A 24339-nucleotide genomic window follows, 5' to 3' on the forward strand; every position below is an offset into this window, starting at 1 on the left:
GCCATGCGGATCAGTCGGTGATTACCCTCAGTCCACCAAAGTCGGCCAGCTGCCATTCGCCTCCAACTTGCCCACGGGCGCTGGGGCAGGAGATGAAGCATCGAGGGAGAGGCACACCCAATTTGAGTGCGACCGCTTGCACGACCACTGGCGTAAAGTCCGCCTCTATAAAGACCAGATCCACCGTGATGGTCGGGAAGGATTCGTCAACCTTTGCTCAACATAGGTAGTGCGTCAGTGCATGTTTATCATACGAGACCCCTGGTATCGTTTCCAAGGTCTTACCAATTGGTAGTTAGCCTAAGCACAATGTCCAAAAAGGGTGGTCAGCATCTGTGGTTAGCACACAACAATGCTATCACTTTAATCTCACCTCAAGCTCGGACGGTATGCTCTCAATGGACTCGAAGCAGTGCACCACAAAAACTCGTGAAGTGTGGTCGTTCTAGGAGAAGCCCTCATCGACTGTCAGAGATCGAGTAAACCTGCGGTACACATCGCACGCACTCACATTGCGAACATAGCTGAGCACATCGATCAAGACGCTCAACTCCTACGGACGCACAAGCAGGTAATCAGGTTCGACTTGTCGTTCGTTTGTCCTTCCAGTCTTGCCAAATTACTCACGTCCGTCTTCGTGAAATAGACCACCGGATGTTTGCGCTCATTTCGGATCCAGGCGATGAGATTCTTGCCGGCGCTAGCATGCATGCGTTTCGCGAGCCAATCGGTGCGATTCTGGTCGATGGTCCAGTAAAGCAGCTTGGCGATGCTGACCTTGCTGCTGATCAGCCAAAGCGCGCCGAGACAGACGACAGCGTAAATGGCATACAGCAGAAGAGCAAAGGGGCCGAGCGCAATGTTGAGAGCAATTGCGACGATGCCGATGCCCAGCGCGGCCAAAGTAAGAAGCAGGCCGTTGACTGGCTTTCGCGGCAGTGTCGGACGGTTGTGCTTGATCAAGAGAATGGCAACCGCAAAGAGAGACATTACGACCAGGAAACTCAAGCTCACTGCCGAAAGCAAAAGAGAAGGGAAAGTGTGACCCCAAACAGCAGCGGCTCGCAAGCACTTGGAAGACTCACAGATGGAAGACAGTGTCGACAGGCTGAATTCTGATGTTGCACACAAAATTATTGCGAGGACTAGATAAGCGCTAATACTGAATCCAGCAGCACCAGTCTTGGGGACTTGGCGAAGAATGAAGGCGGGGAGTATCATATCTCTGCGACAATTGATGACCAGTCAGCTGAGGGAAAGATTGCTATAAGGCTCTCTTGACAGGCTCACCTTGCAAGTGCTTCTACCAAGCCTCCGAAGGAGACGATCCCGGTGATGATGCCCCCACACAACACGACGACAGCATCAATTACGACGAGAACCTTGAGCCATGGCGACCCCTTCCCCGCAGCGTCGCCAAGCAAAGCCAGAATGTTGGCTGATTTATCACCATTAGATGTAAAAGTTGAAGTAGGAATGGCGACCAGGCAAAGCAGCATCAAAGGGGCTTCTGTCACCTAAGGGCAAAGGCGGGTATGAGCACGCAATGCTAAAGCCGTATATGATGTGCACAGCTCACCAAGACTGTGATTTGCAACCAGAGAAGTGCTTTTCCGAATTGCCCTTCCTTGACGCGCGTGACGTACGACGGCGCGCATTCGAACCCCGTTAGGCCTACAAAACCAATGGCGACGCCAAAGACGACAGCCTTCAGCACGCTTCTTCCGTTCAGCAATGAGTCTGCGTTGTACCAGTTGCTGATGAGGATGGCTGAGCCTTCTGTCGCCCAGAAAGAAATACCCGCGATGATGAGAATGCCCATGGTGGTGAGATGAAACGCCATCATCCCTAGCGCTACGCTGGAACTGTCTCGCAGGCCCAGAAGAGCGATAACAGCCAGGGCTAAAAGCAAGAGGATGGTCCAGCCAGTGTCTCCGACCTTTCCGGCTGTCTCTGCGCTCAGATAAGATGCCGCCGTACTTGCAGAGACGGCACCTGTGGCAAGCGCATCCAGCGCGGTGATGGCCGCCGCTATCAAAGCGAGCGATCGAGGCGAAATATTGCAAAAATAAGAATAGTTGACGCTGTCATTTGCGCCTAGTGCAGAAGTCAGCTCCAGCATGAGTGGCCGGAAAGGCCCGATCAAAGCGCATGCGATGAGAAGTGAGATAGGAGCGTAGACACCAGCAACGCCAAGGACTGCTGGGAGTGAATAAAAGACGCTTCCTGTGATCGCGTTGCCCGCAATGGCTGCTGCACGCCATTGCCCCAGATCGCGTTTGGGACGACGATTGATGGCTTCCCTGGCTAGTTGATAACTGCTGGGGGATAACTCTAGCAGACTCATGCTACCCCAACCCGCGAATTCCCATGCTTTCCGGCCCATATCATCAGGCCCAGAGCCATTGCGAGCGATCTTGAGCTCCTGATGTTGAGCACCGTCAAGACCGTTCGCAGCGATTGATGTTTCTGCCTCCAGAGCCGGCCTGTTTTCATCACTTCTGAACTTCAAGCCGCAACCTTCTACTTCTGGCGGTGGTTCGCTTGCCGTCCGACCTTGTTCAAGAGAGTGTTCCATCGGTGAGAAAATGCGTCTTTTGCGCTGCCGACGGACAATTGTAGCAAACTGCGACTCGGCGAATGACGGCGGATATAATGAAGTATTGTCGCCATCATCAGCTCTTGAGACATTGGCTTTTCTGCGTCTCCTGGCGATACCACTTGCGTTCTCTGCGTCGGTCGGTGCCTTGTTTCGTGACAGCGGCGAGATATGAAGCGGCAGTTCATGCCTGCGGTCGCTGTTCGGTACACCGAACGAGCCCCGACCATCGCAAGAGTGAGGCTGAGATCTGAGCTTTGTCCTTGGGCTCCCGCTGAGATCTTGATCCGGTGCCCGGGCGGGGAACCTACGGACACTACCAGTCGGCGAGATTGGTTCAGTGAGGTCTCCTGAGAGAGGGTGGGAATGCGACAACACCGGCGTGCGAGGTCGGCTTGGGCCTTCACCCTTGTCACCTGGGTCCCTCATCGCGAGCAGGGACGAGACTTCACTGCTGCGTGGCTAACGAGAACTGCTGAGGCGTGGCTGAATTCTCATAATCCAGTGCACACTTTGTTTTGGTTTTTGGCCTTATACTGTTGCACGCGACAAGAGTGTATACAAGGGCCGTTGAATAGGGGAGTTAACACGAAAGCCGACGAGCCGACGAGGTATATTGTGTGATGCTACTTGCGGCTTGCTAATCTGACTGTTTTGCGTTGGCTGGAGGTAAAATCTCGACGCGTCGCGCACCAAACAATCGAAACGACTACCACATGAATCACACCTCCTTGCCCTTTCTCTTGGTATTTGCATTTCAACGTCAACGACAATATGATACAACAAGAACAGAATGGATTAATGGTTAGACAAAGTCGAAGCGATCAGGCACTGTGAAAGGGGCGAGTGTCTTTAGCGGCGGATACTGGAAAGGGGACAGAGGAGGGGACTGAACTCACGCAACACCGGCGCAACCAGGCTCCAACCGTAGATGAACACGCAAAGCCAGCTGCTCACGACACGCATCCACATGGCGGTCGGGCTGCGTCCGATAGAGACTACGGGCGCTCCGTCCTCCGTCGGATCCGTGGAAGGGCCTCCGAGCTTGACGAATCGCCTGTGGAGTCGTTCCAAAGATCGCGTCAGCAGCCGTTGAAAGGATGGTCGCCGAAAAATGAAGGTACACACCAATCAGTCAGGAGCATAGCGGTGTAACACGCCGCAATAACAAAGACAAAGTGGAAGAAGGCGTAGTTGTAACGTGTGCCATTCCTTTCGTCGTCCCTCCCATCGCCGCCACCAGCCGCAATGTCGTCTTCATCATCCTCCTCTTCGTCCAAGGCCGACGCCGGGATCGCCCCAGCTTCGACGGCCGCCATCAAAGCCTGAATGCGCAGGTTGTCATTGCGCGTTGGCTGTTCGGTGACCACGTCTCCTTGCTCTTGCGTCGCTAATGGCCCGTATCCGGCCGGAGAGCTGTACTCGTTTCGCTCGGCGCGCTTCTTGCCAACGAGCGCCTTGGACTGGGTAGCCGCTCGCGAGGTCGAATAGGCGATGGCAAGGAATGTGAAGAGGGCACCGACCACGACGGTGGTCGTCTTGGCGCCTCCAGCTCTCCCTCGCGCAATCGGATTACACTTCTTGTCGTCGTGGTTAAAAACGGCCGACGCGATGAGATAGGTGCAGTACGCCGCCACCATTGAGCTCTGTGCCAATCCACTGCGGGGATTTGCTTCTTGAACGACAGGCGCAATCGATAGAATCGTCAGAACTACGCAAAGGGCGAGGTTGAAGCTAATGAAGAATTGATTGAGAGAGCAGCCACGTCCCGCAAAGAAGCCATAGAGCAAGCCGGTTACAGTGATGGCAATGGCGTACATGCCGAGCGTCGAGCCAATCAAGGTGTACTTCCAGAAATTGCTGTCGGTCCGCTCCCAGTTATCGAGACAGGTCTCTGACCAGGTATGAGCAAAGTCGACAAGGAGCACGAGGCCCACAACGATGAAGACTGACGCGAGGATGAGAGCCATGTAGTTAGCCCAAAAGACAAAGAAGCCGTTGGGGATGAAGAACGTTGCCATGACGAGGAGCAGCCACAAGAGGACCTTGGGGCCCCACCAGCCATTCTGGATTGCAGCCCGCTTGTCACGCGTGTCCTTCACGCCGATCAGTGACAGGCCGAGGATGCAGTGGAACAAGGCCAGGGCGAAGGTGATGCGATGCACAGCCAAGACGCCGTAGCACCTATCGCGGTCTGCGCAGTCCATCTTGACCCAGCTGTAGCTCCACTCCTCGATCTTGTCCATGACGAAGCGCGTCAAGCTGAGCCATGCGAGCAGCGCATCTAAGCAGAAGATAAGCGCAAATCCGACGCGAGTAGCGATGGAGGACTGGCAGTTGCACGACTTGAAGAAAGCAGAGGCTGCGGTGGAGGTGCAAAAGAAGGCGAGGCCGGCCAAGCACGAGGTGCCGATGCTGGCCAGCCCGCCGGTGAGGAACGGGATTGAAAGCAGAGCCCCCATAGCGGCGCACTCGAAGCCGCGATACTTTTGCTGGCTGTTGTCGCTGCGCTATGATGAGACGGGCCTCCAGTAAGATGGGAGCTGAGATATGCAAGGGCGAGTACACAGTGCTGCATATAAGTTATGGCCAAATGGAGTCTGATGTTGTGAGCAAACACTCGACTTCCGCTACACTGCGACCATTCCCCCACTTTTAGTGACAGTAATTTCCGCTCTGACCAGCTTTCGTTGATCGAATCATCCTCTGGCATTACACCTTCAACAGTTCTCGGCAGCCGGCACCTGGACTTTTCCTGGCTGTAGCCTTTCTCGCATCCAGGCCCATCGCTGCGTTTAACTGCAAGCTCTCTCTCACTTTGGGTCTGAGCCGCGTCCCAAGCGGGATTGGTCATGCTGAGGCGCAACGATGGCTGACCGCAACAAGAAGACGATCTACGTTGGTGAGTCTGTCGGCTTCCTTGTTCTCTTTGACTTCTCTTCCATTTCCGCGCAGAAGGCAGAGAGGCAGTGCTGACGCAAGAAACGAACTTGCTCGAAATACACGGCAGGCGGGCTTCCAGCAGCGGCGGACGAGAATCTCCTGCTGTCCACATTCTCCGTCTTTGGCGATGTGCTTGAGGTGCAGATCCCTAAGGAAGGAGGCGCACACGCAGGTAGCAATGGTGCGCTTTCAATGCCGAGATGCCATTCGATGCAAGAACGCCTGGCTGATCTTTGACCCTTATTCCATAACCTGCCACAATCTTCACGCAAACACAGCAAGAAACCGAGGGTTCGGGTTCGTAGTCTTCAGCACAACTGAGGAAGCGGAGGTAGGTGGTCGCTACGTTTTCGCACCAAGTTCGTTCGATCCATTTTATCGTTTGTTCACTTCCTTCGAATATCTTGATCAGGATGCGATCGACAACATGCACCTCAACGAGCTCGGAGGAGTGAGTTACAACCCGGACCTGCCTTTCCGCACCTTTGTGACTTTACCACCTCGAACTCACATTTTGAAATGCGTTACGCTGCAGAAAATCATTCATGTCAATCTCGCCAAGCCGCTGAAAGCGCTGATCGGTACAAACAAGCCGGTCTGGCAAGACGAGGTGCGTGCGCGCGCATATAGCTATTTTGCACCCCCCCTACAGGCAATCTGCTAACTTGATCCCGACCTTCCCTGAAAACGCTTGCTCATGCAGGAGTGGATCAAGCAGTATGCCAAGCCGCTTGCGGGCGACGGGCCGGCAATCGACACGGCGGCTGATACCGCAGCCGCTGGCGAGGAGCAAGCTTGAAAAGCTTACTCTCTCCACCGGTTGCCTTTACGAGACTAGCCGCTCAGAGAGCATGCAATCACTTGAAGTGACGGGGCAGCGCCTGCACTGCACGCCAGTCCGAAGTTTGCTCTAGGCGCACACACCTGCCCGAAGCACGAGTGCTCGCAGAGGCATGCATTGTGCTCCACTCGGGCCCATCGTCTCCAGCTTGCCAGTTTGTGCGCTTGCCCAGCACAAGCGCCAGCCCTGAGCGTGCTGGGCAAACTCGACAAGCATAAATCGCACTATTTTGCGGCCGAATACATCATGTCTGGCGGCGCATTCATTCGCGACGCAAGCCACGCGCGAGCACGCGCCTGCCATCTCGACCGTCATTCCAGAAACGCACCCACTCCGGCGGGGACTGGAGACTATACCTACCACGCGTATGTAACAATATCTTAGAATGCACACGGACGCTCATCATCCGACTGGCACGAAGATGAGAGCAGGAAAACGTTTTAAACAATCCAGGCCAGGCGTGGCATATCGTACGTGATGAGAAGTCGTGAATGCATTGATGCAGAACTGATGGCACAACAGAGTGATTAATGAAACCGAACAAGTACTCGCGTTCGCGTTCACCTTCGTCTTGATCGGACGGCGGCGGCGGCAGCTGCATCGGCACTGCTCGGCGTACAGCATGGCGCCGCTGCAGCTCTCCCATGTGCAAGTGCTAGTGCTCATCGTCCCATCTCGCGCTGGCGGCTCCGCATCGTCGCCTTACTCGGCGACGCTGCTCATCGGCGCTGCGTCGCCATCGGGAGCCGACGCTGCTGCGGCTTCGTCTCCAGCGTCATCCCCAGTCGGAACGAGAGCGTCAGCCGCAGGCTCCGCCTCCGCCTGCGGCTCAGCTGTTGCGTGCGTCTCGGGCTCTGGCTGCTCAGCTCCTGCTGCTGCTGCCACTCGCTCGATCGCCTGCACAGGATCGTCGGAAGCCGCGTTGGCGTCCGCCTGCGCTTCAGCTGGAACTTCCGCTTCCGCAGCAGGGGTCGCAGGCGCTGAGACAGAGGGCTCTTGCGCGTCGTGCTGCTGCTGGGCATTGAGATCATTCTGCCCCAGCTCCCCGCCGATGCCGTCGTTCCCGTTCTGCAGCGCCTGCGCTCGCTGGCTGGGGTGTTCGGGAAAGTACGCGGGCGGCGCATCGGCATCCGCGTCCTCGTCATCTTGCTGCTGCTGCTGTGTTGTATCGGCTAGAGGCACCGCTTCTGCTGCTGCTGCTGGTGCGTATTCGTGCCCGTTGTACTCCCCGCTTTGACCGCCACCGCCGCCGCTGCCGCTGCCGCTGCCCTCGCCACCATCGCCGCCGCCCTCGCCGGCGAGCTCGCGCTGGTGCTGGTGCTCGAGCTCGATCTGTGCAGCCATGGCGCCGCATGTTTTCTCGACCTTCCAGTGGCGGCGCAGCGCATCGGAACGCGGGAAGCCACTGCCGCACGCCTCGCAGATGTACGGCTTGTCGCCCGTCTTGCGGATGGCAAAGAAGAGAAGAGGGTGTGTGGAGGGTCGTGTCAGCGCAAGAAGAAAGCGGACGGACGCCAGGGCTGTCGGCGGATGCGACTCACATGCGTGCGCGAGTGCCGCTCGAGGTCGTGCTTGCGGCTGAAAGCGCGGGAGCAGCTGAGACACTGGAACGGCTTGACTTGCGAGTGGCTGCGGAGATGCGCCTTGAGGTTATACATGCGGTTCTTTGCGAACGTCTTGTTGCACCCAGGGTATGGGCAGCGCACAGCTGCCTCGTCCGAGTCGCCAGGGATGGGGATCGGTGGCTGGTTCTCCAGCGAGAGAGCTTCCGCGGTGATGGACGCCGAGCCGATTGGGATGCCCATGGCGGTGTGCAGCAGCGTACCAGGTCCGCCGGCCATGAGGTTGTGCGGCGTGCGACCGCGCCCACGTCCGCGTGGCGGCACGATGGGCGCAGACGCGGATGTCGGTGCTGCTACTGACGAAGCTGAGCCTGAAGCTGGTCCGCCGGTTCCGAGGGTGAGACCCAGGCTCGAGCAACCGCCCTGTCCTCCGTGTGGGGGCCAGCTGGGAGTTGGCATGCTCGGGGCAGATGCAGGGTCGTAGCGGTATGAAGCGGCTGCTGCTGCTGCGGACATGACCGCTTGCCTGTGACTCGCGGCGACTCGGTTGACCAGCGCCGTAGGATAGTAATCTTGGAATGGCTCCGCCGCATCGGACGGTGCAGCTGCTAATGATGCTGCTTGCCCCTGCACTGCGGCTCGCCTCGATTCGTCCGCCGTCTCCGCTGAGTGTGCATGTACATCGTCTGCAGCAGCAAGCGCGGGGTCCAGGTAGGGTGGCACACTTCTTCGTGCTGGCTCTGCTTCAGAGTGTCGCAGGTAGTGAGGATGGCCATCTCGGTAGTCGCCAGCAGCAGCAGCAGCAGCGGCGGCGGCGGCGGTGGCGGCAGCGTGGTAGTCTCCATTCGTAGAGGGGTGCTGATACTTTGCCTGTTTATGGAGATGCTGGTGGCTATACTGGTAGCCACCAGAGTAGGCGGCAGCGGCCTCGGCAGCTGCCGTCAACGCGGGACTTGCGCTGCTGCTGCTAGTGGTGGGTGGGGGTGCGGTAGAGCGACCTCCGAGGAGCTCTCTCCGCCGTTTGCCAAGCATGCTGGCGGGTGTGACAAAGGATGCCGATCTATGCAGCGGGGTGTCAGTGATACGAGTCGCAGCGCAAGGGGACGCAGGCGAAGACGCGTCCTGGATGACTGGGGGCGCGAGGGAAACGGCGCGTCGGGTGGTGGTGGCTGATGCCCCGCCGAGGGCGGGTGCCGGGTGGAGTGCTGCTGATAGTGCTGCTGCTTGTGGGTGCGTTGCCGATACGCGGACCGTGTCGGATGGATGGATGTATGGATGGGATGGAAATGTGGATGGGATGGAGATGGCGGCAGGGGCAGGGGCAGGTGAGAGCAGAGTGGGCGCAAGAATTGGGTTGGATCGCACCCCAATATGTACGCGTATGTATAACGAGGGACGGAAGGAAAGAGGGAAGGGAGAGAGCGTGCGCGGGACACGAGCAACAGTGGGCCAGTGCCCGTGGAGAAAAAAAAAGAGAGACAGAGAGAGTCAGCGGCCTCTGCGTGCGAGACTGCGCCAGAGAGTGGATTTACAAAGATGGATGCGTGGCATTGCGCCTGCGAATTGCGGCAGAGCCCCTGCGTTGCTCCACCCACAGCGCCCGCCGAGACAGGCGCCACACTCCGTCCGCAATTATGCAACCAAGACACGCCTTTTCTCTGTGGACGAGCCTAACGCCTCCCTCAACCCTACTTCCAGAGAGCAGAAGCACTCACCATTTGCCTCATCGTCGCCATTGTCTTCATCGATCGCAGCAGCAGCTGCAGAGTCTGGCATACCGCAAAGCTGCAGCAGAAACAGCGGAAGCGAGCCGCGGCGCGGCTGATGCCCATTGCCGTCGTCGGCTCTCCGCTGGTACTTGTTGTGCTGCTGCGGTTGCCTGCTGCACCCTAAACCAAGCCCAGATCCAAAGCCCAGACCGAGCGCCGACGCGGGAGAGAGTGACGCTGGCGACAAGCCCAGCGCCGCGGATGGCGATGGCAAAGGGGAGGAAGTACATGCTGTCAGTGCCGATGCGAGCGATGGCGTCAGTGTCGCGCTTGGAGCCGTGCTGGTAGTGCTGGTAGTGCTGGTAGTGCTGGTACTGCTGGTACTGCTGGTACTGCTGGTACTGTTATTGCTGCTGCCACGTGTCATGAACTGTCCAATCGCTCTTGCGGCGGCGGCACCGCTACTGCTGTCCCCCGCCGCGCACAAAAGGCTAGTGCCGTGCGCGTTGGTGTTCAGCTTGCTCGGCCCATGGCTGCCGGCGTATGAAGACGACATAGTCGCCGCGCCGCTTGGTACAGATGCGGCAGAGGAGCGCTCGCGCGCCATGCGCGCTTTCGCCTGCGCTGCCGCCCATGCAGCGACGGATGCTGCCTGCGGCTTGGGACGCTGAGCGCCGCCTGCGCTGGGCGAACCGCCTCGGCTTGCGGCCACCCTGGCGGTGGGGTGCGTGGCCGTTGCCGCTTGGGGAGGGAGAAGCGGCGGCGAGGAGGATGCTGACTTGCTCTCATTTGCGCTTTGCTGCTGCTGCACGTCGAATTCACGCTGCAGGCGCGGAGAGACGGGCGGCGACCTGGTGTGCATGGGCATTACTCCTGCCGACATGGCCAAATGCTGCTGCTGCTGTTTGGTCTGCAAGCAGGTGGAAGTGAGAAAGTAGGTATGTGTGTGTGTGCCCTGGAAGAATGATGAAAGGCAAAGGCGAGCCAGGCGCTCGTGATCAGAGCCCGCTTGCGGTCGCGAGGGATGTTCGCTGGATGTGATCGCTGGTCGATACGGAAGCACGGCTCCTCGCTCGGATGGAGGGATAGAAGGGGGATGGTGATGGTGATGGTGATAGTGACAGTAGGGATGAATGAGAGAGATGGCATGTCTGTGCAGCAGGTCCCAAGCTCTCCGCTTTGTGCAAGCGTGTAAAGGGCATCGCCAGCCAGCGAAGGTTAACGATAGAGAGAGCCGCCGGCAGGACCCAGTGTCGGCGCAGACGCGCTGCTGCGTCTGCGCCGCCCCGTTGATCAAGAGCGGGGTTTGAGTGGTTGGAGAGCCTTCGGACTGGCAAGTACTTTGGTTTCGGACGGATGGTCCGAAACCAAAGTACGTGGCGCTGGGTGCTGCCCCACAGCTGACTGTACATATCTCATGCTATGCGCATATGTAGGATACGCGAGTCTGGCGAACACAGCCAGTGTGCCCACCGGTGTGCCCACTGGCTCACTGCTGACTTGTCCTTACCGCGGGCTGGCGGGACACTTTTGGCTTTCGCCACTCCCACTCCCACTCCCAGTGCCTATGTGCCCGTGTCCCCCTCCCCAGTGGATACAATTCGAACCCCATCCATACCCCCCACATGATTTACAAGATTACATTCAACAAAGTCTACACATACGCTGCCGAGTTCGAAACAGCTCGCAGGGAGCATTGTGCGCATCGTCGACAATGTGTCGTGAGAAGCTCGCCGCTTCGCTTCTGTTTTGGCCTTTTCCATCCCGACAGACTTTCCTGAGGGTTTGAACCGAACAACTCGTCCACAAGTGCGACAAAGGAACAGAGAGCGGGAATGCCCGCCAAGGCCAGTATTCCTACGGCTCATCCCCTGTCCGGTTGTGGACGAGTGAGGGAGCAGAGAGACGACTCGGATTTCGAGAGACTAATGGTCCCACGTACGGCGAGGAGATATATCTCCCTGCTTGTCTCGGAGCGCGCAGGTCGGAATCCGTCGCGTTGCGTGTATATCGCGGGCTTTGCACAGCGAGACAACGCACAGACACTGTTATAGTTGACATGTCGCCACGCAGCCCAGTGCCTCTCAGGTCCCAGCTGCTGCGATCTGCGCCCTGAGCACCTCTGCCGCGCCCTGCGCGTCCGCACGGCCTCGGGCGCGCTTCATCACCTCGCCGACGAGGCGCATCAGCACCTTGGTCCGGCCCTGGCGCACCAGCCCGACCTCCTGCGGCAGGTCGCGCACCACATCCGCGCACACGCGCTGCAGCTCGTCCGCCTCCAGCGAAAGCTGGCCCCGCGCGCGTAGCAGCTCCAGCAAGCGCACTGGCCGCTGCACAGCTTCTTCCATCGTCGTCATCGATATGCTTGGAGGCATCGAGGCAAGCTCCGAGAGCAGCGCCTTGCCGACGCTACCGGTGATACGCTTGCTCTCTACCAGGTCAATCAGCTCGCCTAGCTGCTGTGCACTGACTGGATTGCGGCTGAACGGTCGATCTCCTAGTGCGCTGACCAGCTCGTTGATGATCCTCCAAGTGTGAACGAATGTGAACGCCCATTGCTTCCCGTCAGCACGCATGCCGCTTCGGTATCTCGCACTCTGCTTACCAATTGCAAACTACCAGCGGGTCGCGCCCCTTGGCCGTGTCTTCAAACAATCCGAGCGCCGTCATGTGATGCGCTGCTTCCTTGGAATCCGCATCTAGAGCACCACTATCATTGCCGTCGTCGAGACGGAGCAGCACGTTCAGGTCCCTGCCATTCAAGCCGTATGACGCGACCAGCCTGTCCCGCAAAGCATCCGGCAGCTCCGGTAGTGCATCTCTCACATGCTGTAACTTCTCCTAGCAGGCATGAAATGTAGCACCACCAGATCAGATAAGAACCAAGAAAACGAACTGGAACACCTCGACACACTCACCTCCGTGATATCTAGCGGAGGCAAACTCGGATCGGGCATGAAGCGATAATCCATAGCATTTTCTTTACTCCGCAGCGAGACGGTCTCCCCGCTCAGCTCATCGTACGCGCGCGTCTCCTGCACGACCTTGTCGCCTCGCAGCAGGGCTTGCACTTGACGACGCGCCTCGGAAGCTACAGCGTTCATGATGAACTTCGGCGACGAGACGTTCTTCACCTCCGTGCGTGTCCCCCACGGTTGCCCGTCCTGATGGACCGACACGTTCACGTCGCATCGCAGTGACCCCTTGTGGAGTTGGCGCCGGGAAGAGGGAGCAAGCCATGAGCTTCTAAGACGGCACCCTTGCATTTGATCAGGCGCGACGTACCTGCTCCATGTTCCCATCCGAAGCACCCACTTTCCGAAGCACCTGCTGCAATTTTCGGACGTACGCGCCCGCCTGCTCCCGTGTTCTGAAAAAGCGTCCTCATGGGAGAATGAGCGTACGTTCACTCTCATCGAGTGCCGAGCATCACCCTCTCCTCACCGCATATCCGGCGCACTGACGATCTCCATGAGGCCCACCCCCGCCCGATTAAGATCCACCTGCCGCAGGGTCGTACTGCCATCGGCACTGAGGCTCGTGTACGTCTTTGCAGTGTCCTGCTCAATCTGTAGTTGCTCGATTTGGACTGTCAGCTCCTGTTGTGGTGACGGCAGGTAGCCCTCGTCGAAACGCAAACGCAGGCTCCCGGATTTGGCGAGCGGTTCTAATATCCAGGGAATATCGTGAATTTCGAGGTCATCACGGCGTCTTAGCAATTGACAAACTCGAATGACCCACTGTATTTCATGGTAATTTGGTACCCAGGTGGCAGGTCGTGGTAGAAATAATGTTTTCGATCGAATCGTGCATCGGGCATAATTTCGCAGCCGAGTGCTAGAGCCGCTTTGACGGCAAGCTCGACGGCTTCGTGGTTCAACTTCGGAAGTGTGCCTGGCACCGCACGGTCAAACGGCGCCACATGAGTATTTGGGGCGGCAGGCGGATAGAAGGGCGGTATTCGGGAGGCTGGGAAGGGACGCATCGCCAGCGGTCAGCTACCTTCCAACAGTCAAGCGGGCACAAGGTAGCATTCGCCAACAGAGTGGTTCCAAGACCTACGGCTGAACAGCTTGTGCTTGGTCTTGATCTGAGCATGACATTCGATGCCAATAACCATGTTCCAGCCTGGCGGTAAGGGCTCATGAACTCCCTTGCTAACATCGTCACTTGCAGTTGCACTCTCATTACGTGCCTGCTTGCCCTTTCGCAAGGCTGCTTTGGCAGCTGATTTCGATCCTGTTGGGTGCGACGAAGTGCCGCGCCCCGGCTCCTGGTGCATTTCTCGCCGTACATGGTCAATTGAAGAACTGCGTTGACATGGGCGTCGCACTCGGTTCGCGCAAAGCGAGCGGTTATGGAGCAGTGTGGGAAAGATTGAACCGGCAGAAGGATCCCCTGGCGGCAGGCAGCGATGAAATTGATGTGGACGGACCCGAAAGGGAAGCAACGCACGCGGGCCGGCGCCTTGCACCCGACTGGCCGCAACGCGCACGCAGCGCGCACACGAGCCCATGATTTGCGGAGATCAGCAACCTCACCGCGAGGTGCTCAGTAGCCGTGCTGTCGTCCGTCCGTATCGATATGTTGTGCGACCGTGCTACTGCATACCGCAGTGCCTTCCTGTCTGCTCGACATCTCGTCAACGAGAGACATGGGGATACTAACTCGTCAAACGCATATTCAAAAAGGTACGTATATTCAAAAGGTAAACACAGCAAATTGCACCGAATAATCAAGGGTGCGATGACTTCATCTCCAGACGGATTATGTAAGCAAAATCTCCATTCACAACACTCCCATATGGTTGCACCCATATGACGACGTTGTGTCCATGTACTCTGATTAACGATACCAGGAGTGTTGAGGATGAAGAGGGGCGACTGCGCAGAATACTTATCGCGCCTGACAGGGCAGTAATACAAGCAGCTCTGCCAGAGGACCGTGTGGCTCAGTGCGAGGCGTGTGCAGCGCGACCGACGATGGGGCGCAGCTCTGGTCGGTCAACCGCAGCAGCGATGGCGATGGTATGTGTTACCGTCGCCGCTTTGCTGACCTCGCCTTCTGCCGCTCTCCATACCGACAAAGGCTTGTATGCAACGCTCTCCACATCGCTGGCATTCAAAAATGATCACGATCCGCCCTCCGGGCCCGAGCCGGCGCCGTCACCGACCTCCATCACTGAGCCCATCGCGCCGAACGACCCGCGTCGAGCGTACATCGGCCCGTGGTTTCAACAGCAGGTCGCGCTCTCCTTCCTCATCGGCCTTTTGTCACTCGTCCTCTTCTCCTTTCTCCGTCGCAAGTATATCGCCCTATACGCACCTCGAACCAAGATCACCGGTCTCTTCAGTCCCTCAGTCGAGGCCTACACCGCGTCGCACGATGATCTGGAGCTCAAACACCTCTTTGCTTGGATCTTGCCCACGCTAAAGATCAAAGAGGTGGACTTCATCCAGAATCTGGGCATCGATGCGATAGTACTTCTCGACTTTCTCAAAATGGGCTTCTGGCTCTTCTTCTTTCTGTCTGTCTGGGCTGCTGCCGTTCTCATGCCCATCAATTGGATGCAAAATGGATCCATTGATGGCGTGGCGCCCTCTGAAGAGCAAGACAGCGGCGGCGACAATGAGACGGAAAAGACTACCAATTGGGTGTTCCCTGCATCGTTGCAGATGACCCTCCTTCCAAACGGAGGGGGCCCCCTTGACGCTCCAATTGATCCGATTCCTCGGGTGCCAAGTGTACCCTCGGTACCGCCTCAAGCGACGCTGTACCACTTTATGCACTTTCTCTCCACCTTGCTCATCTCAATTCTCGCCATTCGTGCCATTTACCGCAATTACATGCGCTACGTCAAGTGTCGCCAGCTATACGCGCTCCAAATCCTCGAGTCCATTCCCGCACGCACTGTCATGCTCCGCCACCTTCCCATGCATCTGAAAGAGGAGAGGAAGCTGGCGGAATACTTTGAGGACATGGGGCACCCTGTCGAGTCGGTTTCACTCGTGCATGCTGTCAAGGGTCTGGGGAGGCTCCTGGACGAAAGGGCACAAGCGTTGTACAAGCTCGAGAAGGCTTGGTCCAAGTTCCTAGGCAATCCGACGCCCGCCAAGGCATATGACCCGGGGGCTATTCACCAAGCCATCCAGCGGATGGCTCAGCAAGAGGAAGACGAGGGTGAGAGGGTCCACGCACGCCGCGACCTTCCAGTTGGCGCTGCTGGTGCACCCGATGTGGAACGTGCGCCACTGCTCATCCCCGCTGATGTCGACGACCCGACTCGAAGAATTCAGCTTCCTTCCGCCAAGCCCAGGCCGACAATGCGCACAAGCTCATGGAACCCATTCTCTACGCATGTCGATGCGCTCGACGAGCTAGCGCGTCGTTTCCACTGCAAAGATCGCGAAGTGACCAAGTATCGCACGGATAGCCTCACGTCGAGCATCGTCACCGGTGTCGGCTTCGTCACCTTTCAATCGGCCGAGTCTGCGCAGATCCTCGCACAGAGCGTACACTATCCTCTCCCGGGGCTATGCATCACGACTCTTGCACCCGAGCCAAGGGACATCATCTGGTCGAATGTCGCCATGCCTGCTGGCGAACGCCGGACGCGACAGGTGCTCGTCAGCGCATTCGTGCTGCTCGTGCTCATCTTCTACATCCCGCCTTTGACGGCGCTAGCGTCCTTTCTCAAACCGGAAGCGATTCGAAAGTACGCTCCGTGGCTCTACAAGCTGCTCAGCGCTGAACCGCGCCTCGAGGCACTCGTACTCAACTTTCTACCATCAATCGTGCTCATCGCGTTCAACGCGCTATTGCCCATCATGTTCGAATGGACAGCGTACTTCCAGGGGCTCCGCGCCAGAAGCCTCGTCGAATATTCTGTCTTTAAAAAATACTGTGAGCTTCGCATGGATATGCAGGTTACACAGCGCAGCCGAACATCAAGCTGATGCGTTCTTGTGCTCGTTGCAGACCTCTTCTTGCTCGTATCAGTTGTGTTCATCTTCCTCATCACCAGCACGGCCTGGGAGGTGATTACGCAGCTCGCCAACAACCCCATGTCTTTGCTCGAGAAGCTTTCAGGCGCCTTGCCTAGCGCGCGCAAATTTTCTCTATCCTACGTGGTGCTGCAGTCGCTTGGCATCGTCCCTTTGCAAATGCTCCAATTGCCGATCGTCTTCCTTCGCTCCTTTCAGCGCATATGGACGCATACCCCGCGCGAGCACGCAGAGCTCAATGCCCCACCGCAGCTCTACATCGGCACGGTATACCCACAAGCGCTGATCGTCTTTACGATGTCTATCCTTTACTCGATCGTCAGCCCGGCGATTCTCTGCTTTGGCTGCCTCTACTTTGCCTCGTGCTACGTCGTATACAAGTATAAGATCCTCTTCGTCTACTACAAATCGTACGAATCCAAGGGAGAGGCTTGGCCGCTGTGCGCTTCAAGATGCATGTGGAGTCTCGTTCTGTTCCAGATTTTCCAACTCTCACTTTTCGTCGTTCGCAAACAGGCATTGCTCGCCATCCTTGTCGTCCCGTTGATCACGACGACCGTGTACATGGAAGGCTACCTCGCACGGACCTTTGCGCCACTCAGCGAGAACGTAAATCTTAGCAGTATTGCGGAGGCCAATCATCCGGCCGGACACGAAGCGACCGCAAGCGCCCCGAACGAAGCCAGTTGGAACATTGGCACAAGTGCGGACGGCCAGCTTGCCAACAAAGCCAATCTGCAAGATGATGACACTCTCTTTGTCGCTGCAAGCGACCGACATACGGATTATCGCGAGCCACCATCACAAGGCACTTACTTCCCTGGGGTGCTTAACACTGGGAGAAGGCGGTATGGGCATCCAGCGCAGACGTGAGTGTGAAGTATTTTTGATGGCGTGCTTTGCCAAGGCGGGTTGCTATCAAAGACTTACCCTTATCTTTTCAACTCATCTCATATCTACAGGGGAGTGTTGCCAGAGCTATGGCTACCAATACCAGAAGAAGCCGATGCTAACGAGCCTGAGCCGGAAGAAGAATATATGCGAACTTCTGCGGCCCTAGAGCATGCGCGGACCACCAGCTCAGCTAGTTGCAAGCAAGACCCAATTGTGCTGTCATTGCGCAATCGTAAACCTTCATTGCTTTCTCGGCATCGCTCGAATCCAATCCCTCGGCGTCACACTTCGCTTGCCCGTGGCGGGAGCGGCATTGGGCATGCGAATGGTGCTGGACCTGCGTCGCCACCTCCAGTCCAAGCGCCTTCTATAACGCAGTACCCTTCAGGGCGTGGGACACCAGAGGCACCCAACATTTGGACAGACGGCATCAGCGGGTCGCAGGGCACGAGCGGAGTCGCAGCGGTGGGCGAAGCGCTCACAGGTCCGGAAGCCGTTGCGCCAGCGCGGCTTCTCTCTGCGAATGTATATTACGGCGCGCATGGACGCGAAGGAGCCGGCGGTGACGATGACGAGCAGGAACAGTTCGAAGGCGTTTACATGCATCGCGCTCCCTCCAGCATACGTGAGCGACCACTACGCAGGCATGCATCATAAGTGATCAAGACGGATCCATTTCTCGATGCTTCTTCCGCAACTGCATCTTGATCCATTGTGAACTACCTCGACTCAGGTTCAACTCTGGTAGCAACTCCTGCAATGACGGCGCGTGTGCCTCCCCCGTGTCTGCGGACGAAGTTGCAGGGTTATAACGGTGCAAAGCAAGTGCCGCAGTTCCCATGTAGGAGTGCATTGCATCAGGAGCTTCGCCTGCTACCTTTGCGAAACCACCGATCCTGCTTTGATTGCCCAGGAGCCATCGAATATCGGCCGAGCGATCGATCATCTCGTCAGCGCCGACCATCTGCACGCCACCAAGTCAGCATTCAGCATACAAACCAGGACCTGCGCAGTGGATGTGTCAAGCTAGGATGACTCACAGCTAATGATGCCCCACACCAGAACGAATAGCAGGTGTCTACAGGCTTTTCTGATCTCCCATTGAAGCCGGTACCGACTTGTTGTCGCGAGATTAGCCAACGTCGTAATGAGGGAAGTTCTGTAATGAAATCAATACGGTCGGCCAATTTGAATGCAGCAATTGCACAGTAGGAGGATCCTCCTGCGAATTTAAACGAATCAGGGACATGTTCCGGTAAGGGTCTTTCCATTGCAACGCCTCACCGTGAGATTCTTGCATTGGCGCTTGCGAAAAGCCACCGTCGTAATTCTGAGCAGTTGAGCTCGTAAGCAAAGAGAAAATAGACGAATATGCCCCCAGAAACTCACTCTACATCGTGCTAGGAACCGCAATGCCTGATCGATGTCGACGGCGTCCCAACAACCTGCCATTTGGGCGATCGCAAAGGCGCAAAAGGTGAATCGGACGTCACATTCGACTTGGCTCGGACCAGCCGTGAAACTGGGAGGCGGATCAATAAATGAGTACAGAGATCAACTGAGTTATCTGCAAGGGTTGAGCGTCAGACGAACCTGCCATCTGCTTGCTGCGATATAGCGAGGAGTGCATGGAGACCTTCAATATTCAATCTTCCAAAATCGTCTCTCAGAATGGCGAGGGTGAGAAGCGCAGTGTAGGTCATTGCGAGATGTCCCATTGCCCCAGTTGTGAATGCGTGCTGAGAAGTAGAAGGGACCGTTCCCGCTGTGGGCGATCCTCGAAACCCACCTCCCATGGCTGGGGCTTCAAGAAAAGAAATACACAAGGAGGCGGGTTCTAGGATGAGCGGTGGAGCGTATTTAAAAGCCGAAGGAAGCGCACTCACGAATCTGCTGTTCATACACCCAGTCGGCGAGCTCTTCTCGCTCCGTCTTTAGCAAATGACTCTCTACCGCGCTAAGAACGTCCAATGCCGAAAGACAAAAGTAGCCGATGGTCATTCTATTCAAAACCCGTCCGTGAAAGAGAGCGCTTCAGAAGGAGCGGCGTATTAGCCTAGGGAGAAAAGAAGAAAGAGCCTACCTTTGCGTATCAGCAGATTGGTATGGCGTGGGAAGCATGCGCAAATGGCGCAGCCAGAAGGAGACATGCTTCGCTTGGTCCATCTCCATCGAAGAACGCAGCCGTTGCGAATGGAGTGTCCAATAAACTGTTCACCCACGAGCGCCTTTCGCCACTGTAGACTCCAAATGGCTGTTTTAGGGTGGGAGAGGCAGACTGTCAGTGCAGCTCACCGCTTATGGTGTAGCCTGCGGTCCGCTGTTATACAACTCGCAGCGCCGGCACTCGACCCCCGAGTAGCGAGAGACATAAGCATGTGTGGCGGTGATGGGAGGGACGTGCAGGCATGGTGGTCAGGTGAATGATTGTCACGTGATCCAGTTTACAAGGGGTCGGGTCGATGGTCTGCGTGTCCTCGTCATCGCCACAAACCAGGTTGGCCGACTGGGGGACGAAGGCAAGTGACTGGGCAGACTTGCAATTGAACCAGATCCCATCAGCATCTCTCCATCCATCACATTTGCTAACATCTCACACCCTTGAAGCTCGAACGAGTCATCTAAGCATCCATACTGCAGGCAGAGTTTTTCATACCTCTCCTTTCCATTTACAGGTCCCTTTTTCTGGCAGAGACTGCTGCTAGAGCGCTCCTCCCTTTCGGCCACACTCTCTCACTCCCATATATCTTGATCGACGGCAGGCCATAAAGATGCTTTCCGTCATGCAGCCATCCAGCAAAGATTTACCATCCCACGCAGCCAGTATAGCCAAAGGGAACAGTGCCAAAGAGGTCATGCATGGCTCCATCTCGCTAGCGAGATCAGCCTCATCAGCCATCAAATCTGGAGCCCAGACGCTACAAGAAACCAAGTCGGCTCCGAGACCCGGTCCTTCTGCATGCAACAAGCGAGCAAGATCTCATCAACAGCAACAAGATCGCAATGAATCCTCGGAAGACATCTCGCCAATAGCTACGCCTTCCAAGTCTCAGCCTCACAATATTCGAAGCAAAGGGAAAGCAGCTGCTCTTCGAGGGGAGCTTGCGGCCGCATCTCGAGACGATGCATCGTCTGCAGTGCTATTATCCAGTTCGCCTCCAACGGGTCTCGCTTCCGCAGAGCGTAAGGCTGCGCGGAAAGCACGCGGGGGAAATGAATCCAAACATCCGGCTGCAGAGCCGGAGTGGGACATGCCAATCCTCAGCAATGTTGCCATCGATGCAGACAGCGGCGCATCCACTCCTCTCACCTGGCAACAGGAGCTCCTATCAATGAAGAAGACGGCATCTACTGATAGTCCGCAGAAGCGGTCCGACCGCACTCAAGCCTCGAAGAAATCATCGAGCCCAAGTGGGCTTGCTAGAACGAGAGACCAGCATGCTTCACAAGCGCAGCAATCCTCAGAGGCGAGCACCAGCACAAGCTCGACCTCACTTGCCTCTGCTGCTGCTCCCCCCCTGACTTGGCAGCAAGAATTGATGGTTGTATCCTCAAAGAGCAAAAAGCAAGCTAGTTCAGCAAAACCTACGCTCAAAGATGGGCCAAATGGCGATGCATCCGCGTCCACCATACCCCTCGAACAGTCCCAGCAACAGCAACAAGTTTTGCATCAGCATCAGCATCGCAGGGGCCATTCAGCTAGCGCCACTTCTGGCCCGGCTCAACCAAGCACACCAGCCAAACAACAGGCATTCAAGCCGTCTCCCGCCTCCCAAAAAAATGTGGCTGCAGGTTATCATGCCCAGCAATACACTCTCGCCGGCGGCGGCGACTTGATGTACGCCGGCCCTAATTTCCACAACTCCCCCTCACCTGCTAGTCTCCCAGCACCCAAGTTCATAAAGCATCGTTCAACTGCCCTCCCAAATGCCAGCCAGCCTCTATCGTCGTTTGTGCATGGCACACAAAACGGTGCAACCGCCGCCTCATTGAGGCACACCCCTTCCATCCCCACAATGGGCGTCCACCCTTCCTGGCCGTACCACCCATCGTCCGATGTAGTGCAACACGCAGCCTCCTCGACTTCTTCACTGATTCAGTCGCATACGGCGCCACTTTCCGCAAACAGTGGATGGGCGACAGCATCAACGGCCGCAGCTCTAGCGAACAGCAGCTTCACAGCTGCCATTTCGCCTGCCCCGTCGTATGGAGGTTCGTTTCCTGGTCAAACGACAGCAGACCCCAGCGATGGACGCAATTGTAGTAGCAACAAAGAGCAGACGATCGAGTCCCTGCTCTCCAGACTCATGCGATGAAGGTGCTTCGTCAAAGCGTCAGGAGGTGTCGTTTTCCACTATGCATCTGTTCCTATTTGTATGCCCTGTCCTCTTCTATGCCTTTTTCAAATCTATGCCCTATGTCCCTATGACCACAACATACTACCGAGTCACACCGGTGTTACTGCTGCTGATTCGAACGAAGTGCGTGATGCTAGTAATAGGAAGGTATACAATACAAGGGGTGCACGACGCGGCCATGTTTATGCATCTGGGCCGTCGCCGTCGCCTACGCTTCGCTTCCTTTTCTGGCCCGTGGCAGACTCGTCCCTGTCCTTTTTCTTCTTCTTTGCTTTCCCCTCCTGGCTGTCCTTGCTCGCGACAGCATCTTCGACAGGGGCCACGTATGCCTTGGCACGCTCCGCCTGCTTTTGCACACGCTTCTCGGCTTGCTTCTTCTCCCGCTTTGCATCCTCCTGCGCTTTCTTCTCCTTGGGCTTGAGGAAGTACTCTCCGCTCTCTAGCTGCAGATCGATCTTGCTCGGCTGCTGGGGTGGAGGGAAGGGCGTGTATGTCTTCTTCTGCTTCTTCTTGGGTGGTTGCGCTGCTGCATCTGCACTCGCCCTGGCGCTGGCAGAGGCGGAAGAGGACGTGGCATTCGCGCCAGTAGCGGTCGGAGTCGAGGACAACCCTGCTGATGCAGCTGACGGCAATGATGATGCCGAGGGCTTCTTGCTTTTTACGTTCTTCTTTTTGAACTTGGGAAGGAAACGATCCCAGCTCTCGTTGGCGAGCTTGGGATCTTTGGCGAGCTCACGTTTGATCATGAGCTCTTTGATGTGATAGATGGGATGAATGTTATGCAGGCAGTCGAGAACGATGCGTCGAACCTCCTTGAGCGATTTGTACGGGCCCATCGTGCTGACCGTGTTGCCTTGCACCATGATGAAGCAGCCGGTCAGCAGCTCAAGGGCCTTGAGCGTGCTCCCGTTGGGACCGATGATGCGCTGTCGACGCTTGACGAAGCGCTCCTTGTTGCGGACAATGTTTCCGATCTTGATGACGTCGCACGCAACACCGTCTTCAAGGATGCGGACAGCTTGCTGGAAGGGCACGCTACGACTGAGCAGCTTGATGAGGTCGCGAGCGTTGAGGATCATATACGGATCCCACGTCTTGCGTGTCGTCCGGACAGTCATGGAACCCTCGACGAGGTCGAGCGTCGCGGAGATGCCCTGCGGGTTGATGGATCAGTAATCTACCCTAGCGAAAGAGCAAGATAACTTCGATGCCATAACACTCACATGTTTTTCGAGAGCAGTGGTTACGTGGCCCCAGATGTCGCGCAGATATTGTTCTCTGTACTTTGGGAACAGTGTCGCGAACGATGACTCTTCGGTCAATGGATGCGGATTGTCTTCAGGTGTGAACTTGTCGATCTTCCAATGATCAATGTCGTCTGTGTCCCAAGCTAAGAGAGCAAAAGATGGCATGCGTGCGTGAGCAGTCCAGGGACCATGGCGTCTTCCATGAAGCCCAGCAGCAGGCCAAGCGCCGCCTCTGCTACACTCACGCTTATCCTTCCTGAAGCGTTTGTTCTTACTGATGGGCTGCTGCGGGTCCACTTGGTCCTCTGGGTGAGTCGCCATCTTGACACGAGCTCGCCTAGCGACGTCCGCTTGCCACAAGTGAAGATGCGAGGCGAAGTGAGGCGGGGCGAGGCCAGTGGGTTTGCACTCTGGGCTAACGATTCGAGACTTGATGCTGGCGCTGGCCACGCGAGGCATGCACCTTCTATATCCGATGCCTTCAACCAACCACACTGATTGTCAGGATGGGCACGAAGGCTCGGAACGGACGCATCGTGCAGTTACATTTGCAGTAGCGACCAGTCGACGGGATTCACCATTCGCCAATAGCCATCCACCGTGCTCCAACTGGGCAGCAAAATTTTGGCGGTGAAGCGCTCGACGCTGTTGCAGCCGTTCTCTCGGCCGATATAAGTACTATCAATGTTTCGGGGCAAAAGCATATTTCTGGTCTTCCGGACGGAAGTTCACGACATTTAAATGACTTCTACTGAGTGGAGCCGGGCTACGAGTGGCATACCAAGACATCCCTGCACTGCTGCTAGGAGTGCATTGCTTGCTTCAATCCAGAATGTGAGGTGTATGGTTTTCTTCCTTCTTGCAGGGAATTTTCCCGTATACCACTGGCTTGAAATTGGGAAAGGTTAAAAATTTACAACTGAGTGGAACCAGCGCTCAGCAGTCGACACTTGACAACGTCCTCTTGCCATTTCCTGTTACTGGGTGAGTCATGTGAGAACGTGTTTGACTTGTGCCTGATGTGTGCACTTTATGTCTTAGGCACTGCAGCTCTGACTGACACGGGACAACATCGAGAACGCCACATTAACGTTTGGAACGTGTATAATAGGCACCCTGCTGGAAAGTGCTCACGATCACTGTGGCGGCCAAGGTACCATTTTTCTCCTCGATGGGGGGGGT

The 24339-nt window shown here is 56.6% G+C and overlaps 10 protein-coding genes across 10 annotated transcripts; 4 read left to right on the forward strand and 6 right to left on the reverse strand.

Moving 5' to 3' along the window:
• Positions 1-388: 388 nt before the first annotated feature.
• K437DRAFT_149115 (uncharacterized protein) lies at positions 389-3203 on the reverse strand. Its single transcript, XM_013390208.1, has 4 exons — positions 1580-3203; positions 1291-1517; positions 1086-1225; positions 389-1013 (listed from the first exon to the last, which is right to left on the reverse strand). Exons 1-4 carry the CDS (start codon positions 3026-3028, stop codon positions 547-549), a joined length of 2283 nt encoding a protein of 760 aa, XP_013245662.1. The 5' UTR covers positions 3029-3203; the 3' UTR covers positions 389-546.
• A 132-nt stretch (positions 3204-3335) lies between these two features.
• On the reverse strand, positions 3336-5131 carry K437DRAFT_253759 (TMS membrane protein/tumor differentially expressed protein). The gene is made up of 3 exons (XM_013390209.1): positions 3728-5131; positions 3499-3656; positions 3336-3430 (listed from the first exon to the last, which is right to left on the reverse strand). The coding sequence occupies exons 1-3, from the start codon at positions 5059-5061 to the stop codon at positions 3405-3407; spliced, it is 1518 nt and encodes a 505-aa protein (XP_013245663.1). The 5' UTR covers positions 5062-5131; the 3' UTR covers positions 3336-3404.
• Positions 5132-5312: 181 nt separating this feature from the next.
• K437DRAFT_253760 (RNA-binding domain-containing protein) lies at positions 5313-6820 on the forward strand. Its single transcript, XM_013390210.1, has 6 exons — positions 5313-5501; positions 5610-5723; positions 5821-5873; positions 5955-5993; positions 6078-6152; positions 6246-6820. The coding sequence occupies exons 1-6, from the start codon at positions 5468-5470 to the stop codon at positions 6339-6341; spliced, it is 411 nt and encodes a 136-aa protein (XP_013245664.1). The 5' UTR covers positions 5313-5467; the 3' UTR covers positions 6342-6820.
• A 934-nt stretch (positions 6821-7754) lies between these two features.
• On the reverse strand, positions 7755-8089 carry K437DRAFT_210342 (A designed zinc finger protein bound To Dna; the record flags this gene model as incomplete). Its single annotated transcript, XM_013390211.1, has 2 exons — positions 7755-7826; positions 7925-8089. Coding segments are annotated over 2 exons (237 nt in total), but the record flags the coding sequence as incomplete, so codon positions are not given.
• Positions 8090-11261: 3172 nt separating this feature from the next.
• K437DRAFT_253763 (Glutamyl-tRNA amidotransferase B subunit) lies at positions 11262-14289 on the reverse strand. Its single transcript, XM_013390212.1, has 7 exons — positions 13717-14289; positions 13396-13623; positions 13099-13321; positions 12940-13024; positions 12573-12857; positions 12260-12495; positions 11262-12180 (listed from the first exon to the last, which is right to left on the reverse strand). Exons 1-7 carry the CDS (start codon positions 14168-14170, stop codon positions 11739-11741), a joined length of 1953 nt encoding a protein of 650 aa, XP_013245666.1. The 5' UTR covers positions 14171-14289; the 3' UTR covers positions 11262-11738.
• Positions 14290-14672: 383 nt separating this feature from the next.
• Positions 14673-18209, forward strand: K437DRAFT_266279 (DUF221-domain-containing protein; the record flags this gene model as incomplete). The annotated part of the gene is made up of 3 exons (XM_013390213.1): positions 14673-16557; positions 16633-17527; positions 17621-18209. 3 exons carry the CDS (start codon positions 14673-14675, stop codon positions 18207-18209), a joined length of 3369 nt encoding a protein of 1122 aa, XP_013245667.1.
• On the reverse strand, positions 18070-20049 carry K437DRAFT_231594 (uncharacterized protein). Its single transcript, XM_013390214.1, has 7 exons — positions 19636-20049; positions 19439-19554; positions 19146-19356; positions 18942-19074; positions 18837-18882; positions 18593-18774; positions 18070-18516 (listed from the first exon to the last, which is right to left on the reverse strand). The coding sequence occupies exons 1-7, from the start codon at positions 19722-19724 to the stop codon at positions 18214-18216; spliced, it is 1080 nt and encodes a 359-aa protein (XP_013245668.1). The 5' UTR covers positions 19725-20049; the 3' UTR covers positions 18070-18213.
• K437DRAFT_253766 (uncharacterized protein) lies at positions 19465-20049 on the forward strand. Its single transcript, XM_013390215.1, has one exon. It carries the CDS (start codon positions 19803-19805, stop codon positions 19977-19979), a length of 177 nt encoding a protein of 58 aa, XP_013245669.1. The 5' UTR covers positions 19465-19802; the 3' UTR covers positions 19980-20049.
• An 80-nt stretch (positions 20050-20129) lies between these two features.
• K437DRAFT_272131 (uncharacterized protein) lies at positions 20130-21980 on the forward strand. The gene has a single exon (XM_013390216.1). The coding sequence runs from the start codon at positions 20324-20326 to the stop codon at positions 21866-21868; it is 1545 nt and encodes a 514-aa protein (XP_013245670.1). The 5' UTR covers positions 20130-20323; the 3' UTR covers positions 21869-21980.
• A 53-nt stretch (positions 21981-22033) lies between these two features.
• K437DRAFT_253768 (uncharacterized protein) lies at positions 22034-23499 on the reverse strand. Its single transcript, XM_013390217.1, has 2 exons — positions 23134-23499; positions 22034-23064 (listed from the first exon to the last, which is right to left on the reverse strand). Exons 1-2 carry the CDS (start codon positions 23476-23478, stop codon positions 22093-22095), a joined length of 1317 nt encoding a protein of 438 aa, XP_013245671.1. The 5' UTR covers positions 23479-23499; the 3' UTR covers positions 22034-22092.
• Positions 23500-24339: the final 840 nt, after the last annotated feature.

The sequence above is a fragment of the Tilletiaria anomala genome (assembly GCF_000711695.1).
Source record: "Tilletiaria anomala UBC 951 chromosome Unknown K437scaffold_6, whole genome shotgun sequence".
Lineage (NCBI taxonomy): Eukaryota > Fungi > Basidiomycota > Exobasidiomycetes > Georgefischeriales > Tilletiariaceae > Tilletiaria > Tilletiaria anomala.

What these genes read in the sequence shown, in the direction of transcription:
- K437DRAFT_253768 (XM_013390217.1), bottom strand. Translation starts at nt 23,478, where the DNA reads ATGGCGACTCACCCAGAGGACCAAGTGGACCCGCAGCAGCCCATCAGT. An exon ending in CCACTGCTCTCGAAAAACAT is followed by an intron (nt 23,065 to 23,133) that starts GTGAGTGTTATG and finishes ATCAACCCGCAG; the next exon opens with GGCATCTCCGCGACGCTCGA.
- K437DRAFT_253763 (XM_013390212.1), bottom strand. Translation starts at nt 14,170, where the DNA reads ATGGGCTCGTGTGCGCGCTGCGTGCGCGTTGCGGCCAGTCGGGTGCAA. An exon ending in GTCAGTGCGCCGGATATGCG is followed by an intron (nt 13,025 to 13,098) that starts GTGAGGAGAGGG and finishes ACGCTTTTTCAG; the next exon opens with AACACGGGAGCAGGCGGGCG. An exon ending in CTCCGCTAGATATCACGGAG is followed by an intron (nt 12,496 to 12,572) that starts GTGAGTGTGTCG and finishes CATGCCTGCTAG; the next exon opens with GAGAAGTTACAGCATGTGAG.
- K437DRAFT_253760 (XM_013390210.1), top strand. Translation starts at nt 5,468, where the DNA reads ATGGCTGACCGCAACAAGAAGACGATCTACGTTG. An exon ending in CGCACACGCAGGTAGCAATG is followed by an intron (nt 5,724 to 5,820) that starts GTGCGCTTTCAA and finishes ACGCAAACACAG; the next exon opens with CAAGAAACCGAGGGTTCGGG. An exon ending in GCACAACTGAGGAAGCGGAG is followed by an intron (nt 5,874 to 5,954) that starts GTAGGTGGTCGC and finishes TATCTTGATCAG; the next exon opens with GATGCGATCGACAACATGCA.
- K437DRAFT_231594 (XM_013390214.1), bottom strand. Translation starts at nt 19,724, where the DNA reads ATGGAGATGGACCAAGCGAAGCATGTCTCCTTCTGGCTGCGCCATTTG. An exon ending in GGTGTATGAACAGCAGATTC is followed by an intron (nt 19,357 to 19,438) that starts GTGAGTGCGCTT and finishes CTTTTCTTGAAG; the next exon opens with CCCCAGCCATGGGAGGTGGG. An exon ending in TCGCAGCAAGCAGATGGCAG is followed by an intron (nt 19,075 to 19,145) that starts GTTCGTCTGACG and finishes TCCGCCTCCCAG; the next exon opens with TTTCACGGCTGGTCCGAGCC.
- K437DRAFT_149115 (XM_013390208.1), bottom strand. Translation starts at nt 3,028, where the DNA reads ATGAGGGACCCAGGTGACAAGGGTGAAGGCCCAAGCCGACCTCGCACG. An exon ending in TTGGTAGAAGCACTTGCAAG is followed by an intron (nt 1,226 to 1,290) that starts GTGAGCCTGTCA and finishes CAATTGTCGCAG; the next exon opens with AGATATGATACTCCCCGCCT. An exon ending in GTCGACACTGTCTTCCATCT is followed by an intron (nt 1,014 to 1,085) that starts GTGAGTCTTCCA and finishes TGCTTTCGGCAG; the next exon opens with TGAGCTTGAGTTTCCTGGTC.
- K437DRAFT_253759 (XM_013390209.1), bottom strand. Translation starts at nt 5,061, where the DNA reads ATGGGGGCTCTGCTTTCAATCCCGTTCCTCACCGGCGGGCTGGCCAGC. An exon ending in GCTATGCTCCTGACTGATTG is followed by an intron (nt 3,657 to 3,727) that starts GTGTGTACCTTC and finishes ACGACTCCACAG; the next exon opens with GCGATTCGTCAAGCTCGGAG. An exon ending in CCTGGTTGCGCCGGTGTTGC is followed by an intron (nt 3,431 to 3,498) that starts GTGAGTTCAGTC and finishes CCCCTTTCACAG; the next exon opens with TGCCTGATCGCTTCGACTTT.
- K437DRAFT_253766 (XM_013390215.1), top strand. Translation starts at nt 19,803, where the DNA reads ATGGCTGTTTTAGGGTGGGAGAGGCAGACTGTCAGTGCAGCTCACCGC.
- K437DRAFT_272131 (XM_013390216.1), top strand. Translation starts at nt 20,324, where the DNA reads ATGCTTTCCGTCATGCAGCCATCCAGCAAAGATTTACCATCCCACGCA.